The 19087-nt window shown below is 29.9% G+C and overlaps 1 protein-coding gene across 3 annotated transcripts in view; it reads left to right on the forward strand.

Moving 5' to 3' along the window:
- Positions 1-19087, forward strand: part of LOC129958842 (sestrin-1-like) — a 69366-nt gene that overhangs the window by 38690 nt on the left and 11589 nt on the right. The window contains exon 1 of one of the 3 annotated variants that reach the window (XM_056071562.1): positions 7662-7790. The exons of the other annotated variants lie outside the window; for them this stretch is intronic. Coding sequence (XP_055927537.1) covers positions 7755-7790 — 36 coding nt within the window. The 5' untranslated portion in view covers positions 7662-7754. Of the gene's footprint in view, positions 1-7661; positions 7791-19087 lie in introns of those variants that run through there. 3 annotated transcript variants of the gene reach the window in all.

Below are 19087 nucleotides of genomic sequence, written 5' to 3' on the forward strand. Positions count from 1 at the left end.
TCTCTACTTAATTAATTCAAGAGAAGTTTTATAAAATTGCTGAATCGGCAAAACGCCGACACTTTCATACGCTCCGCGTGAAGGGGTAGAAAAATGACCAGTAAGCACATTCTTTTTTAAAATATTCCTGTGTTTCCCTTACTTGTGATTGACATGCCTCCGAAACCCCTATCAGAATCAAAATAATATATTAGCACTGTGAAAATTATTTCCCCTGTCAATATCTCATGTTATATAAGACGAGGGATAGTTAATTTATTGCTCTCCCCCACTTCTTGTCTAATCTGTTGCTGTGAGAGGAAATGTTTGTCCGAGCCTTCTTGTAAATAATTATGCCTTCCCGGGATGGATTAAAGCGAATTTAAAAATGCAAAGTTTCTTCACTGCTTGTCGCACCTGCATTCTGTTTCACAAAAAATGATGCTATATATATATGTATGTATGTATGTGTAAGCATTATTTTATGAGAAGCAGGATGCAGTTTTGAAGACAGTGAAAAGACTTTCGATTTCGTGACGTGGTTTTATTTCATTTTGGAGAAGCAGGCATTATGTACAAGCGATGAGCACACAGAACGACACAGAAAGGAATGAGGAAAAAGCTCTTGAACATTTTATCCCTGGTCTTATATAGGCTGTGATTTTGATAGTGAAAATATTCCTTCATAGTACTAATATATAATGAGATTTCGATAGGGATTTTCGCTACACGCGTTGACGAGGTGAGGGAAACGGAGGGATCTTTTAAAAAAGAATGTACTTATTGGATATTTTTCCAGCCCTTCACGCGGAGTGTGGGAAAGTTAGGCTTTTAGCCGATTCAGCAATTTTACAAAGCTTCTCTTGAATTAATTAAGTAGAGAAAGTGGAATTGGATCACGAAATAAGAGATTATTTTAGAATGAAGTTACTATGGGCTAAATTAAGATAAAATCTTGGAAATTAATTAAATTGGAATTAGAGTTTAAAATATCATATATATATATATATATATATATATATATATATATATATATATATATATATATATATATATATATATATATATATATATATATATATATTGCAATTAAATATACGCTGGCAGCACTTCTTAATACTTCGGATTATCAAGAAAACATTTTGTTTAAAGTATTATTATAACTGGTTTTATATCATATGGAGATCGGCAGAATATTGCTTTTTTTCACTAGATGAATAAAATTTTTATAATTCGTTTACTTTTATTGCACTACATACTTCTCTGATTTATTATGCATTAATTTCCAAAAATAATAACTTATAAGGAAGAAACGCGTTACTGTCTGTTCAGTCTTTCGTTTGCTTTTATTGCATCTGTATTCGTTTGCGTGTGTTGCGTTACATATTAATTTCCCAACATTATTACTTATAAGGAGGAAACGCGTTACCTTCTGTATCAGGCATGATTATCTAAATTAAAGTGAAAATATTTTGAATTTTCTTATGCAGTTTTTTTAATACGTTATGAAATAACAAGCTTTTGAAGCATTTTAAAAGTTTTGAAACGACAAATGTCTGCTACAGATGTCGGACAAAAGTTAATAGATCTTTTCATTTCAAATGGTGTTAATTTCTTTTTCATAGATTCAATGTAAATTTTGGAATCCTCAGTGATAGTTGAATACGAAACGTAAAAAGTGGTGTTATTTTCTGCATATAGTATTTAGAGATTTTTCATTTACTTATATTTTAGGATTTTTTGATGTGTATCTGTGTTGTCCATCCTAATGCATCAGAAGATTCACTTAGTATCCTAAAAACTGGAATTGAGTAGATAAAAGGAATTTTACTGGTTAAGAAAGTTGTTTGTTACACGTTATCTGTTTTATCTGTAAGTCAAAACAAAATTATTACATTTGTACGATAGTACAGCATGCGTTTTTTTTTTTTTTTTTTTTTTTTTTTGTCGGAAGGCCATTGCATTATGTTGTTGACAAACAGTATATTTTATCACATTTTGGAGACAGTCATAGAAAAAAAATTTCATCGCATGATAGTATTATTTTTTTTTAGTTATCAAGTGTTAAAGCATGTTTTTTTCACTTCTCAAGAATGTCAACAAATAATAATAAAAAAAAATTTTAAATCATTTTTCATTATTCTAGTTGAAATTGCATTCTAGTCATTTGCATTCATCATTAAGAAGAAGTTTTCTGATAATGTAGATTCGTGTATCATCTTGAGGTATCTAATAAGCAAAGCAAAATTTGATTGATATCTTATTTTGATAAAATTTGAACTGAATAAGTATCTTTTCTCCTCTATTACAGTTTGTGGTTTTTATTGCAGATTTTGGATTTTTTATTTTTCGTTAGAAAATCAATCGTCTATGAAGCATGTTATGTAATAAACAGTTTATTTAAAAATTAGAAAATAATATTAAAAATGTATTTACTGTAAAGCTCTATTTGTAAATCTTAAAGGGAATAACATAAAAAAAAAACGATGTATAAATAAAAAGCTATATAATCGAAATTTTATTAATCAACTTCGATTATTATAAATTAATGCTCCCATAGCAAATTCATTTAAAGTAATAAGTTTTAAAATATTAATAATGTATTTCTACTCAGTATTGAAAAAAACAATTAAATTTTCAGCATTTATCGTAAAAGAAAGAAAAATCACATTTGTATTGCATATCTTGAGTAGAAATTGCATATTTCTTATTTTATACGATTTTTGTGCATGCGAGTAAGTTTTTAATTAAAAATATTTTTAATCTTTGTCTAACATGGCGATTGTCTCTGAGTATTAAATACATTATTATAAACTAAATTAAGTTTATTGAATGTTTTTCACTTGTATTTTAGTAAACAAAATAAGTAAGCTCCCAATTTTTGGACGAGTCCGTTATTTATTTAAAAGAAGGAAGAATAACTTTTTCACATTCTTCTTCATTATTGTTTAAACTAACATCAGACGATATTTCTTCTATTGATTCGCCGGCTGCAAATTATCCCTAGGAAAAGTCCCCCCCCATAGGAACGGAGAGTGTGTCAAAATATACATTTTTGTTGCTGCTTATTCAAACTAATCAGACATTTGTGCCCTTCAATTATTTTATTACAACAAAAGAAATATTTTACGAACATTCAAGATATAAAAATATAAAACACATTAAAATAGTAAATCTTGATCCATCTTAAGCCATTCACCAATTCCTTTTTCACTATTCCATGTTATTATCTATATTAATTGAGTTCCTCATCGGATAGGGAAGACGCACGCTAGATTTTCCCTTTCTAGGAATTATTGTGGCCCTAAGTCGCCACAGAGAGATAATAACAAATACAGAAAATTTGTTAATTTTGGAAAAAGAGAAAACGACGTATGTCTGAAGTTTAATATCTTTACATGAAGTATTTTATCATTACAGAGGTTAATAAAGGTTAATAAACGGGACTGTGATAAAATGACGCATAAATGAAAAGTATACAATTGGTTCTTATAAGTATTTAACTATCGGAAAATTTGGAATTTGAATTCTAGTCCAGAATATTCAAAATTCATTCTTATTTTGTTTACAAATTAGTTCTTAAAATTGAAAGACGAGATATGATATGCCTATACAATATTTGTTTCTTCAAGAACCTTCTCCTAAAACTAATTCCTGTTTTTTAATTTAAAAATTTATTTCAAATTTTTTACTCTTGCAACTAAAAATATGACAAGTCAAACTTTGAACTTCAGATTTTACGCATGAACGAAAAAAATCTTTACAGTGTCTTTTTTCGCCCTTTTCAATTTATGATTAAGAACAGTTTCAAAAATCACGTTAGCTTAGAATAATTTTATAAATATAAACTTTTATAGAAATATTCACTGAATATTATTGTTCTAAACTGAGGTTCTAATTTAGCCGCATGTTTTAAGCGACAGACTTCATTTTTTAATCGATCTTAATCAATAAAGTTCACTTCTGCATATCGAAATTGCGTATGTCGGAAGCCTAAAAATATCGAATATTTTTATTGATTCATGGACTTTTATTATTAAAAAAAAAACCATTTTTTATATATAGAATAAAATTTCTACGTATCAAACCAAAATTTTCTCAAGAATTTTGCAATTTAATTGCTAAATGATTTCGTTTATAAAAAGGACTGTAAATTAAATAAGAAAGTCACTGGCATTTATTTTAACGGAAATCTTCGATATATTAGGAGTCGATTGCGAAAAAGCTGTAAACACTTGCTGTTGATTCATTATTTTATTCTTAGCTTCTGTTCTAGGAATCCTTTTTCTAGCTTAGATCAAACGTTTTACGTTAAATTTAGTTGATATTTATATTTCTGATTATTAGCTGTTATTCTATAAATCTCTTTCGTAATTTGGAGCGAGTTTTTTTTTTTTTGTTAAATTCATTTAATATTTATATTTCTGATAATTAGCTGCTATTCTTTGAATCTCTTTCCTCATTTGGAGCCATCTTCTTACATTAAATTTAATTAATCTTTAAACTTCTTATAATGAGTAAGCTCCTTCATCGAATTACTTCAAGTGCTAAAAAATTGAAGTGTTCAACTTAATGACAGACGTAGAAAGCTAGATAAAAAAAATAATAAAGTCGCGACAAAAAAAATTAACAAAAACGGATTAACAGTAAAAAAATTATTTGTATATTTTTAGAATAAACTATTTTAGCTACTAAACGAATTTGATTTTCGAACCTTCTTTAGCTCAAAAAAATAAAATACGCATAGTTGCTTTTAGTTAAAAAAAAATGTTGAAAAATATGTAATATCATTTTCTGTTTTTTTTATAATTCCTATATATCGAATTTTTACTTCAGGATCTTCAAGTTCGATATACAGAAATATGTCTGTTTCTGTATATCGAACTTAATTTTTTTTTTTTAAATTTCGGTTTTGAATTTCTTTAACCACAACGTTGTCACAAACAAATTTATTGTGGAAAAAAAATAATCCGAGGGACCTTTATGATACTTAATCCTGAGTAGAATGCGTTTTAGGATGGTGGGTTATTATGAAGGCCGATATCTAACCCTTTAGTACTGTCAAAAATGTTACTGCAAATAATTTCGGATGACTGACTACTTCAACTGTTTTTCATAATCAAGGTTGATAATGAGCGTCGGTATCGTTCTCTAGGGCCTGAATTCATTTTGAAAGGAAGTCATGCCGATCTTTATTTGAAGCCCCACTGTGGCCTCCTGTCGATTTGGAGCATCCGGCCGGAGATACTTTATAAAGCCTCTCATTTCAAAACAACTTGCTGTTTTATGCCAGGAAAAACGTAACTCTTCGTTAATGATAATGTATATAACGAATGTAAGAAAGAAAATAAAAGCCCATTCTTGAACACCTGCTTTGTACACATGACTAAGGTAATATTTCGAGTCTCTTTATATCGTTGTCATTGATCCAAAGTTTATTGACGTTTATATCTGTGCTTTACCATTTGGGAATACGTGTACAGAAGGTGCATTGATCCGAGACATGATTTTCTGAAAGAACGGTTAGTTCGAACTATAAATTGAAATTGATGCCGGGAAATTAGCATCCATTGAGCAGCCAACGAAACCTTACATCATGCTAATGATTTTCTAACACAAAATTACTTTAAGAAAAACCTGCCTGAGCTACAATACTGTACTTGTTTCTTTCCTTTTTCAATTTTTTAATAAATGTTGCGTTCATTAACGAATGCCCGTATATAGAATCCTGCTATCTGTGTATTTAGTATCTTTGATGGGTCTGAAACCCGAACCAATCCTGAAAATTTGCGTCCATTTCAGAAGGCGTCATTTTTTACCCCTATAAAATAATTCTAAAAAATGTTACAAAATAATTACTCAAAATATGAGTGTAAGAAGAATATTTTCCAAAAACGCAAAGTTTGGAGGATTTTCCGTATTGCTTGATATTATTCTATTTAATAATGGAATGTCTTGATTCTTGTACTATCTAAATAAATGTGTGCTTTTCACCTAAAGGGGGCTTCACATAATGTAGGTTGCGCCAGTGATGTACATATGTTTCAGTGTCGTAAAAACATTTATAATGTGTTGTAAGTACAATACCATCTCGATTATCTGAACTATTTCGGATCTTAATCATCTTGGATAAACGAAGACTCGGATAATGGAGGAAATGAATTTAAAATATCGTGGCTTCTTTTACTTCCAATATGGTTTTCAAAAATTTTTTCCTTGAAATACTAAAGATGAGTTCGCCGAATACTATGACATGTTAAAATTTTAGCAAATTATTATATAAATTATTACTACGTCAGTCAAGTAATTTTGATAAAACTTTTCACGAATTTTACTGCATTCCGCTGTGGGTTAAGGGCCGTGGTGGCCTGGTGGTAAGGTCTTGCCATTGGAGCCGGAGGATTTCAGGTTTGAGACCCGATTCCACCGAAGAATCGTCGTGTAAGCGGGTCTAGTGTAAGTTAAATCAGTCGGGGCCAAACGTCCTTCCGTTGCTGGGGTGGTTTGTAGAGGCGAATGCCAGCTCAGGTGTCATCTGACCGCTGTTCGAAATTGCGAAGTCCGTCCCAAAATAACCCTATTGTTGCTTTAAAAAAACGAGACGTTAATATAACTAAAGTAACCAAAATCCGCTGTGCGTTGCAGTTCCTCTATGAATCTTTAAGGATGTCTGTTCTTATAAGAAAGATGTGAAAATTTGTGACTTGTTTATGATGCTGTGTTTTCTTGATAATGCATGGAATTTACTTGTATCACTATTGAAGTATTCAAGAAATGAATAATGTTCATTTTTTCTTTCTTTTAATGAATTTTGAGTTATAAAAGATCACCTTCCTGTAATAACATTTTACAAGCTTTCATTTATAATTTATTTTCATTTATAAGGAACTTAGCTTCATTTATTTTTTGATTTGAGATCGGGTCACAGTTATTTGGATGAAAGTAAAAACATTTTTTTTTTAATTCGAAAAGTTATTGCTTTTGAAAGAACTATAAAAAGCAATGGCATGTATTATATTACTGTATCTGTAGTTATTCTTTCTTATGTAAGGGAATTTTTTTCAGCCCTAAAAGAAGCCGCGAATAAAACAAAAAACCCCGGGCGGAAACAAATATTTTTACGCTTTTCCGAGTAAGTGTCATAGATAACATATTTTTTTCACTTTTTTTTTTTTTTTTTGCATATAAATAAAGTTTAGTTTTTTTTTTTTTTTTTTTTTAAACCTGAAAATAAGTCACGAATAAAATGAAGAAGCTCGGATGAAAACAAATATTTTTACTCCCTTCTAAAATAGTATCTTTCAGGAAATTTTTTTCATAAACAGACCCTAGCATATAAATAAAGACGCGGTTTTTTTTTTTTCTTTCTTTTTTTTTCGTTTCAGCTTTAAAATGATTGCGAATAGAATGAAAAAACCTTGACGGAAGCAAATATTTTTTACACTTTCCCAAAATAATGTCACTACTAAAGTACTGGCGTCCATTAGCATCTCCCTTTTGTATTTGTAATAGAAATTACCAAATGACCATGACCATATCTATATTATCTTCATTGTTTTTATAGAAGTTACTGAAAGTGTCCGAATTCTTAAGATAAGAATGCTGACGAATTCTGTAGATAGAAATGCTGGGCTTAATATCTGAGGATGTTATCTGTTTTGTAATCTCAAGCCTTAGTAATACGGATAAAAAGCCTTATATAAGTTACATATATTTTTGCTCTGTCAGTTTATTTGGCTTACAACATTGAACATAGCAGTGCCTTATTGAGGAAAATGGAAGTGGCCGTAGCCGTATCAGTTAGCCTTCTTGTAAGTGCCATTTTTTTTTTTTTTTTTTTTTTTTTTTTGAAATAGGTAATAATCAGTAACTACCATGACCAGAATCGGTTTCAAATTTTAATGTTAAACTTTACTAATATATTAATGTTGACTAGGACTGAACCAGGAATTTTCATTCTTTAAAAAATTTTTGAGTGACACAAAAAAGAATTTTGACAGCTTCCTATTTCTTTTACGTGTATCATAAACTAGAATGTCTTAGGTATATATTTTAAGGTGTTTTTATTTTGTCATCACTATAATTTGAGTTAATAATTTCATTTTTTAAACTAAAAATATAGCTTAACTTTTCATATTTCAAACTGTTCGAAGTTTTCGATGAAAATTACTAGATCACTTGTGAATCTGAACAGAGTAACAGCTATTTGCATGATTTAATAATTACATAATCAGCGAAAATGGTGTAATTATCAACATTTTTGATATTCATTTTTCATTTTGTATCCAGAAAAATAATGTGCATTTAAGAACATTTGTTAATTAATGATATAAGTACATTCACGGAAACAAAAAATGAGCCACTCAGCTTTATTCTAGCATTGTTCATCGGACAATCATTTAAAAAAATGTCATTAACGTACTCTTAAATATTTCTGAATTAAAAATTTCGTAAAAGGCCGTCTATATATTGAAATAAGAGCAAAGTTTAAAATTTCTAACAGCAACACCCATTTTTCTCATCAAATTTTAAAACTACATCAAAAGTTATTTCCAGTTTCTAAAAATATTGTTAAAGTTACCAAGTTTCATTAGTTTTGGTTTATTTGTTTCGAAATTATAAGCTAACAAAATGTTGGCTTTCTAATGTTAAAATTAAATTTTGAGATTTTTTATATATTAAAAACTTATAAATTTTTTGATTTAAACTCCTTTTCTTATGAAAATATAAGATATGTCATGATTTAAGTTGTTAAGTTACTTGTGAGCAATAAACAAATCATATTTAACAGTTTATTTGAGCATGCAGCATTACTCCAAATTTACTTTCCGTTTTTATCTCTATTATGACTTTTGGGGGGCGGAGGGGGGTGTTCAAGTGATCAGATGCTTGTCACTTAACTGCGAGAAAAAGGGTTTATTTTTACAGGGTCAGTGTTCAACCGTAATTTGAACATTTTTGATTGGTATCCACAGATTAAATGGTAATCGATGCAAATAATTTCCCTTGATTTATAGTCCTGTCTCCCTACAGAGATTACACCACTACCCTTCTGGTCCTTTCAAAAATGTAAAATGCTGCATCATTTAATGACTGAATTTTACTTAAGAACATATTTAACCTATTTAAGGTAACAGACTAGGTTATAACGATGATTTTTCCAGATATATATATGTAATGATATTTTAAACTCTTAATTTCAATTTAATTAATTTCCAAGCTTTTATCTTAATTTAGCCCATAGTAAGTTCATTCTCTTATTTCGTGATCCATTCCACTTTCTCTACTTAATTAATTCAAGAGAAGCTTTATAAAATTGCTGAATCGGCTAAACGCCGACACTTTCACACGCTCGGCGTGAAGGGTAAAAAATGTCCAGTAAGCACATTCTTTCTTAAAAGATCCCTGTGTTTCCCTTACATGTGATTGACATGCGTCAGAAATCCCTATCAGAATCTTATTAATATATTAGCACTATGAAGAAATATTTTCCCTATCAAAATCTCAGATTATACAAGACCAGGGATAAAATGTCCAAGAGCTTTTCCCTCATCCTTTTCTGCGTCGCTCTGTGTGCTCATCGCTTGTACATGTGCCTGCTTCTTCAAAATGAAATAAAACGACGTCACGAAATTAAAAGTATCTTCACTGTCTTCAAACTGCAGTCTGCTTCACATAAAATAATGCTTGCATATATATATATATTTATGATATGAAAATAAAATCCAAATTTCGTAGAATCTAAAACGGGCGTTGCTTTTATTATATGTGACATAGAACTATAGAAACAGTAGTTTCAATAATACACAGCAAATAAAAATCGAAAGCAGTGGTATTTTTAACCGAAAATGAGTGATTTTTTTTCCTTAAAATTCTCCAAAATAATAATTGATATGTTTATATTAAAGTCTCTACCTGCTCAGCCGTATTTTGTTTATTTTTAGCATTTCTGTTTAAAAAAAGCGTGATAACTACATTTATTTCCAGCGCATTTGGAGGAATTAATTTTCAAGTAAAATATCTAAACGCATTTCCTGAAGAATGAATATTTCATTGTTATTGATTCACAAAAAACATGATATCTCAAAATCAATTCAATAAGATTTGGTATGCATGTATCCAGTACCTTTGAGGGTGTGATAGACCGCGAATTTTAAGGTAGCTTCATTTAGGCATGTTTTACAGGCACTTTTAAGTTCAAAACATAGACACATTTTGACAAAAAAATCATTAACGGCAACTTCAAATGCTCATAAAATTTTTATTTATTAAAATAATTTTTATCTTACGGTTTGTTTACATTTTATGTAGTTTGAGCTATATATAGGTGAAATAAAAATTAAACATTTCCATTATTTTTTAAAACTTACTCTGTTTTTACTGACATTGAAAATTTTGCTAAATTTTCATTAAATAAGTAGTTTTTTCAAAAGCTAAAGGCAATGAATGTTTTTTTTTCTTCTAATAGTGATCCTTCAAATCTGTTTTAGCTATTTGGTACTATAAAAAATGCTTATATATCACTTTTAAAAATTCGTCTCCGAACCTAGTCGGATACTTAATAAAGTTTTTATTCTTATTTTATAAAACATACATGTTACGAATAAAACAGTATTAGGAAGTAGGGAGAAAAAAGTGCTGTCGTAGTACAAAGTAGCATTTTTATTTAGATAGTGTGTGAATGCCTAAGACAATTAACCACGGCGAGTCGCCACTGGTTTTTGTTGCACAGCTGTTTTATTCACGTGTTTTATAACTGTTCTCTTGCATGCAACTTCTAAATACTCTCGAAACAGGTCTGTTTTTATCGAAGCTTCTTCTCTCTTAACACGTATCTTCTCAACTCTTGAGATTGATTTACGGCGCTTTTTCTTTGTTCGCGCATTTAAAGTAATTCGGAAGATTCTTAAGTCTGCTGTTTAAAATGACCGATAATACGTTAAGTATGGCACGGGGAGTCGTGATAACGTTTGAAAGGGTTTCCGTTTTTTTCTTCACCCTTGTAGTTTCTCTTGTGTGGACGATTTCTGATAAACTTCTCAATTAGCATCTGGCGTCTCCAAGTTGGTTTGATCCGGATTAGATTTTGACGCTTAGCTGGCTCTGTTACTAAGTAAGGCATTTCCCTTCTCACATATCGCTGCGCTCAATGGATGCTTTATTCTGATAAGAAGTGTTAACGGACTGTGTTATTGACAATTCGCGTACGATGCAGGTATACTAATATAGAACCCATTTCATAGATGGGTCAACTGATTTAAAATGCTATGTAAAGTGTGAGACTCAAGCTTTCAACAGTTGAGTCATATGATCTCTTTTGTTGAGTCATATGCTCTCTCTAGTTGCCATGGTAATATCATATGATCTCTCTTAGTATTCTTGCCATGGTAATATTATATGATCTCTTTTAATATTGTTGCCATGGTAATATCATATGATCTCTTTTAATACTGTTGCCATGGTAATACCGGCTGAGTGACGAAAACAAAGGCATACATTAAAAAAATTTTAATACAGTGAAATTTCTTAAGTACGTTGTTCTTGTCAATTCGCTGTTTTGTCCTAGTACCGATTCAATGAAATGCATTAAAATGATTTTATAACTATAACAAGAAGTTTTTAAAAATAAAAATTCTTCCTTTTACTGTACGGTTAATGTAAAGCTATATTCAAAGGGCTTGGGGTGCGGTAGATATAGTCATAAATGTCCCATAGTTCCCATTGAGGGAACGCAGAGATCCGTTATTGTGTCCAAGGACCTGGAGGAGGAGGGTGTTGTCTTTCTCGCGAAATGACGGTATATCTGTCAAAGATGAACAGGTGGACGGATGATAATATACATGGCATGGGATGACGCCACTGTTTCAGTTCAGTTGTCCAAGATTTGATAGAGCGTCATTCTGGAGAGGTCCTTTGAATGCTTTACTAAAGACGTTTTATTGGAATTTATTAAATAAAGACATGCTGATGGTCACTTTCGCGGAGAAGGGTCACCTCGAGTGCGTCTATGAGAAATGGTCTGATTCTGTTCGCCGTTTTTCGCTTCTCCTTGATGTGTACAAAAGTGATAATGTGTTTATGTTAGCCCCATCTCTAATGAAGATCCATATCTCCCATGAGAGTGGTGTGTGCATGGCCTGGTCGTGCCATTTTGTTAAAGACCATAATACCCATATTCTACGACTACATTGTCATCTAGATGCTATGACAGGGCTCGGGTTTATCTGTACGATTCATATTTATGCTAACGGTGACGTGCTGAAGTTTTTTTGCTCCTAATATTTTTCAGTAAACTGAAATAGGTTGTGAACCTGATTGTTAGAGATATTTTCAGTAAGAATAATAAATTCTTGATATATAGCATTGCATTGACATAGGAGTAAAATAGGAGTATTATTGTAATATAACTCTTGATATTTAGTATTACGTATGAAAGAATTCACGTGAATGAAAATGAACAAAAACGGTAAAACTAGTCCCTTTTTTAGGAAGGAATATCATGAGTAGAAGTATTAACTTAATAAAAAGCAGGACACGAAGATTTACACCAATTTGATACATAAATCACATCACACACACACACACACACACACACACACACACACACACACACACACACACACACACACATATATATATATATATATATATGTAATGATATTTTAAACTTTAATTTCAATTTAATTAATTTCCAAGGTTTTATCTTAATTTAGCCCATAGTAACTTCATTCTAAAAATATTCTCTTATTTCGTGATCCAAATCCACTTTCTCTACTTAATTAATTCAAGAGAAGTTTTATAAAATTGCGGAATCCGCTAAAAGCCTAACTTTCCCACACTCCGCGTGAAGGAACAAAATACCGCTGACGAGACAAATTCTTTTTTAAAACCTCCCTGTTTTTTCCCTTACCTCGTCGACACGTGTAGCGAAAATCCCTATCGAAATCTCATTATATATTAGCACTATGAAGAAATATTTTCCGTATCAATTTTTCATGTTAAATAAGACCAGGAATAAAATGTCCAAGAGCTTTTTTCCTCATTCCTTTCTGTGTCGTTGTGTGTGTGCTCATCGCTTACACATATGCCTGCTTCTCCTATATGAAATAAAACGACGTCACGAAATCGAATACAGATGCAATAAAAGCAGACGAAAGCCTGAACAGACAGTAACGCGTTTCTTCCTTATAAGTTATTATTTTCGGAAATTAATGCATAATGCAATAAAAGCAAACGAATTATAAAAATTTTATTCATCTAGTGAAAAAAAGCAATATTCTGCCGATCTCCATATGATATAAAACCAGTTATAATAATACTTTAAACAAAATGTTTTCTTGATAATCCGAAGTATATATCCAATATATATATATATATATATATATATATATATGTGTGTGTGTGTGTGTGTGTGTGTGTGTGTGTGTGTGTGTGTGTGTGTGTGTGTGTGTGTGTGATATTTTAAACTCTAATTTCAATTTAATTAATTTCCAAGATTTTATCTTAATTTAGCCCATAGTAACTTCATTCTAAAATAATCTCTTATTTCGTGATCCAATTCCACTTTCTCTACTTAATTAATTCAAGAGAAGCTTTGTAAAATTGCTGAATCGGCTAAAAGCCTAACTTTCCCACACTCCGCGTGAAGGGCTAGAAAAATATCCAATAAGTACATTCTTATTTAAAAGATCCCTCCGTTTCCCTCACCTCGTCAACGCGTGTAGCAAAAATCCCTATCGAAATCTCATTATATATTAGTACTATGAAGAAATATTTTCACTATCAAAATCACAGCCTATATAAGACCAGGGATAAAATGTTCAAGAGCTTTTTCCTCATTCCTTTCTGTGTCGTTCTGTGTGCTCATCGCTTGTACATAATGCCTGCTTCTCCAAAATGAAATAAAACCACGTCACGAAATCGAAAGTCTTTTCACTGTCTTCAAAACTGCATCCTGCTTCAGATAAAATAATGCTTACATATATATATAAAGCGTTATCGGTATTTTGATAAAAGCTTAATTATAGACCCCTTTATTTCGTAAGGAACTAACTGATCATTGTGTAATAAAAGCTAATGTTTACATATCACCTAATCATCTAGTTATAACTCTCTTAAATGAAAGATAGATAAATTTCATAAAAAATTTTGTAGGGGTTTTTCCTTTAAAGAAATATCAAGATCGTATATTGATTGAGACCTTCATCCTGGGTTAGAGGATAACTATACTATTCTCAAAGCTTTGTTGGAGCAAAAATTTTTAAATTTTGGATTGGACTGAAAGAAAGGAAATTTTTTATGCAAATTAATTTCATTTTTACTAGAATTTTATTTAGAGAATTTTCTAGAAATTTTAGAATTAGACTAATTAATTTGAGTAGAAATTTTAGATTGATTTTTTAGAAACTTTTCTAGAAAGTGAAAACGAAAACGATTTTCGATGGTTTAATTGCATTCACAAAAAATATTTTAAAAATGTGTGTGCTTTCGGACTGGTATTTTTAAATTTCGATTCGTATTCTAATCATCGTTAATTAAGCTGAAAATATTCTGAATTCAGTTCTTATTAAAAAAAATAAAAATCATTTTGAATTTAGCTAGGTCTGTTTCTGCAGGAGTATTTAGTAATGAAAAAGCAATGTGCATGTTATCTATGTTCAAACTGTGATTCGGTAAAAATTTGTCTTATTTGAGTTTTCTCAATTTCTTAATGTATCAGAAACTTGTTTACGCTTTCTGCATCATCGTATCGGAGCAGCTGAAATAGGTGCAATGTCATAGAACTTTGGAGAAAAAAATAAAAATATAGATAATCTTTATTTATGAAAAGATATTAAACGCATGAACCATTACAAGATGTCCTGACTATTATTTTCAAAACCATTATTATTCTTGACAGTCTTTGAAAATATTTATCTTGATAATTTTTCATTGTTATGTATGCAGATACATATAAAGCTGCACTATATATATATATATATATATATATATATTTGTTGTGGGGAAATGGTGGGAATTTCGTCATGGGAGATGCGGTTTTGGTTTTTACGGTAACCTGAAGCAAGCAAATAATGACAAAAAAAATACTATTAGCAATTCATTAAATAATTGAATTTCTAGTAATAATAAAGGGTAAAATAATGAAAAACAGTTAGTTTATAAAAGTATCATGTGCATACTACAACGAGTTAGGCAATTTTTCAAGCGAACCTAAACGAAAAAAAAAAAAAAAATGCTGAATCATTAAATGACTCTTTGTGAATAATGAAAGTAAAATGGACAGCGATTAATATGGACAGGATTTAATATAAAGGGAGTGTAAAAAAAATTAATGCCAATTAGATATAAAACAAATTAATCATCATCGCTCAAGAAAATGATATAATAAAAACGCGATAAATTTCCTAATAATTATTCGTAGTAAAATTAATTCTTCCTATACTGAACAATTTAATCATTATTATCTTTCTGAATCTATTAATCTAATTTCTATTAATCTAAAAATTTATATCTGCTTGTTCAGCTTTAGGTATTACAGCATAATAGAATTTCATGATAACAATCTATGCAGGTCGAACGAGGATTAACATCCAAATATAATCCAGTTTACAACTAAATAATTTTACTTGGCATTCAACAGCCCTCGGACATTTTTTTAAAATTATTATTTCAGACTCGTCACGCTTATAGGAAAATTGTGCAGACATTATTTAAGGTTTTGGAATTTATCTTGGGAATTAATCGTGACAGTAAATAATTCATTAAAAACTGTCGGAGAAATTCTACAACTTTCTTTGAATATCTGCTTTAAAAAGTGAACGTTTCTTTTCCTTGAATCTATATTTAGATATTCTATCTCGGTGCAGTAAAGAATTGAATTGTATTTATTTTTTTTATCGTATAAAAATGAGAGATATGATCTTTCTTTTCTTTATGCATCTGCTGTCTTCTCTTCAGAAAGAGTTCTTTTAAATTTATTTATCTATTTGTGATGTGACGCTTTTTTTTTTCTTTGCATGTTTAAGCTCAAGCAATGGAATTAAAATGCTGTTCGTTTTTGGAAGCATCAAACCAAGGCCGTTCAAATAAACGACCTTGGCAACCAGCTGGTTTTTCTTTTGTTTTGGTGTAGGAGCGTAACTGTTTTGAAAAATCAGTTTCGCTATGATGATTTTATTAATTCTACAATCTAGGAAATTTTAGTTTTTCTCAATAATAATAACTTTTTCTGCCGTGCAAAACAGATAAAAAATGTTAAAATATAAATGTTAGGCCGATATTGAAAAAAGTATGTGAAAAAGTGCATTTTTGGCATTTATTTTACTGAAATAGTCGATAAATAAATCTATATTGATTGAGTGTCTATTATATTTTTTTATTTGTCTGTACCGAAGGAAAAAGAACGTTTTGTTGCATATTTTTTTTATCAAAAGATATGGCGTATATTATATGATTTCTGTTTTACTTCGATCGATGTTCGTCGTAATGATTACTTAATGGACTGCAACAGTTAATCAGAAATATCTAATGTTGTAATGTAATAGATTTTGTAAGATCCATAGATTATGAATCACTAATTATCAAATTATGTCACAATCGATAGTCACATTTTATAATAACAATGGTCTTTGGTGAGATGATACTTTGTGGACTTTTGGTTCTAATTGCAATACAAAAAAAAAAAAAAGAAACTGAAAATTTTTCTGTGACTGATCCAAGTTTCTTACATTTTCATGTATAATAATTGCGTCCAATTTTTAATATTTTTCAGTTGCGCAAATTTAAAGAAATAAATAAATTTTTCCGCATTTTTTTTTTAAACTCGGTTGTTGTGAAAGTTTATATAATCGATCTTATTTGAATTAATTCTCCCCCGGGGAAGGGGACCATGAATATGTAATCTGTGGTTGCCATAAAAGTAAGATGGTTGTAATTTCCCACGATGGATAAAGTAATATTATGATTTTGTGCAGCCAAGTTACCTTCACTCTAGTGACGAAATTTATCTCCTATGAGAACGTTTGTAATGAGGCTATGATGGCTATTAGGACTAAGTCTAAGTTTCTGAACTTCCTGTGTTGCAGCGATATCCATTCAGATCACCTCGGATCCTAAGACAGAGCGGGAATAACTCAGTGCTGATTATTTTAGTTAATCATGATTGTTTTGACAATCTTTCTTCAAATGAATATTGTGAACTTCCAGTATAAAGAAAATGACTGAATTCCATGATATTCCGAACTAATAATCGATGGCAACTAATTTCATCGTAACTGTAATCCAGGACATTATATTTTATTATATTTTTTATTTAAATCATTGAAAAATTTAAACTTAATATGCTGAGTCTACTATTTAATGAAACTATGCTTATAACATAGCTTCTGGTTTTCATAACTAGAAAAATATTTTATAAACGAAAAGAATCTGCAAGAGTGTGCGTCAGTATAGTTAAGAAGATGTACTCTATTCATTCAGTCTTATTTTAAAATTTCAAATATTTTAAACATCTTAAACTATGATATTAGCTTATTTTCCTTTTTATATCTCTGACGCTATTAAATTAAGTCTGAGATTGCTATTTTAATCCATAGATGGCAGCACCATAAAATGAAGTTTGATGAATACGAATAAAACAGATTGAAGCAGTATTAAAAATTTTTACGTACTATCAATATCTGGATTTAAAATTAATTTCTCTGTGTCCTTTTAAAAGAATGCAGAAAAAGGTGTAATTGTGGCGCTTTTAAATCTTTAAGTAAATAAGTCTCATGAGCGAGTTAATATATAATTTATTTAATATTATATCTGAAGGTAATTTTGTTTAATTATTGGTTTAAATATAGTGAATGTTTAATTTACTTAAGAGTCTTTAAAATCGCTTTATTTAATTCAGACTCCAAGTACTTGGCAGCATTTTAATGCTCAGATAATGCCGAGAATTCAGAAGATCTTGATCCGATCTAAAACTTTTTCATACTCGGTACGAGCTGGAACAGTCATTTCTAAGCAGGGTCATGAAACGTGCTTATATTAAAATTAATGCAAATAATTGATGTAACCTAAGCAGCGCAGTTATTGATAAAGCAAAAATAAATAAATAAATAAATTCACAAAATATGTTTATGAATTGAATATGTTTATGAATGTTTATATATATATATATATATGGTTATGAATATGTTTATGAATGCTTCATTGAACCACGTCTGTCAATTTTGAATGATTTTATTCCTATAGGAGTGATAAGCAGTGAGAAAGAAGAGCACTTCTTTATACCCTTACGGTATAGAAAAATAATTTATAATATTTTTTGAATGTTCCCGATTTACTGCAGATCCATAAATATAAAAATATTTCTATATAGTGCTAAATAAAGAGTAAATATTTCCTTTTCCAATTCGCAACTCACTCCTGTTTTGGTACAATCGAAGTCAGCTGGTGCATGCTCAACAGCACTGAGGGTTTCCGTTCCTAAAATGAAGAAATAAATGTTCCTTCACTGAATGCCATTAGATATTACTCATCTAAATAATTGTCGAATTCTTATATCCACTATTTTCACCAGTATACTTTGTTGTTAAATTATGATTCTTGTTTCATATGGTTAACTGTAAGAATAGTTATTTAAATTAATCGAAATCATTATCATTTTGGTGTAAAAAATCTGTTTGCTTCAATACTTGGGAGATGTAAAATTACTGACATGTTTCAGATAAGAAGAATTGATAAGCATTATCGAAGAATGAGTGTGAGACATGTTCTCCAAGTTCGAATTCTATCTTGCATTTTTTTTATTTAATTTGAAGTTTCTTGTAAATATCTTAAATGATAAGACAGAAAAAAATGGAATTCGTATCTGAACAGGTGTAAGCAACAATAGAAATAGAATACAGATAATGTTTATCTCAAAATAGAAAAAAAAAGTTTTAAAAATATTTGACCTTTACTTCTGGATAAATTGAAACTTCTGGAATTTTATTTCGAACAGCCATTGCGGATCTTAAAGATAATCAATGTAGTTTAAATTATTTAAACTTCAATATATAACGATAGTCCTCTTTCATATAATTTATATGAATCGCAATTAAATTCAATTTTAAACATT

The sequence above is a fragment of the Argiope bruennichi genome, chromosome X1 (assembly GCF_947563725.1).
Source record: "Argiope bruennichi chromosome X1, qqArgBrue1.1, whole genome shotgun sequence".
Taxonomy (NCBI): Eukaryota; Metazoa; Arthropoda; class Arachnida; order Araneae; family Araneidae; genus Argiope; species Argiope bruennichi.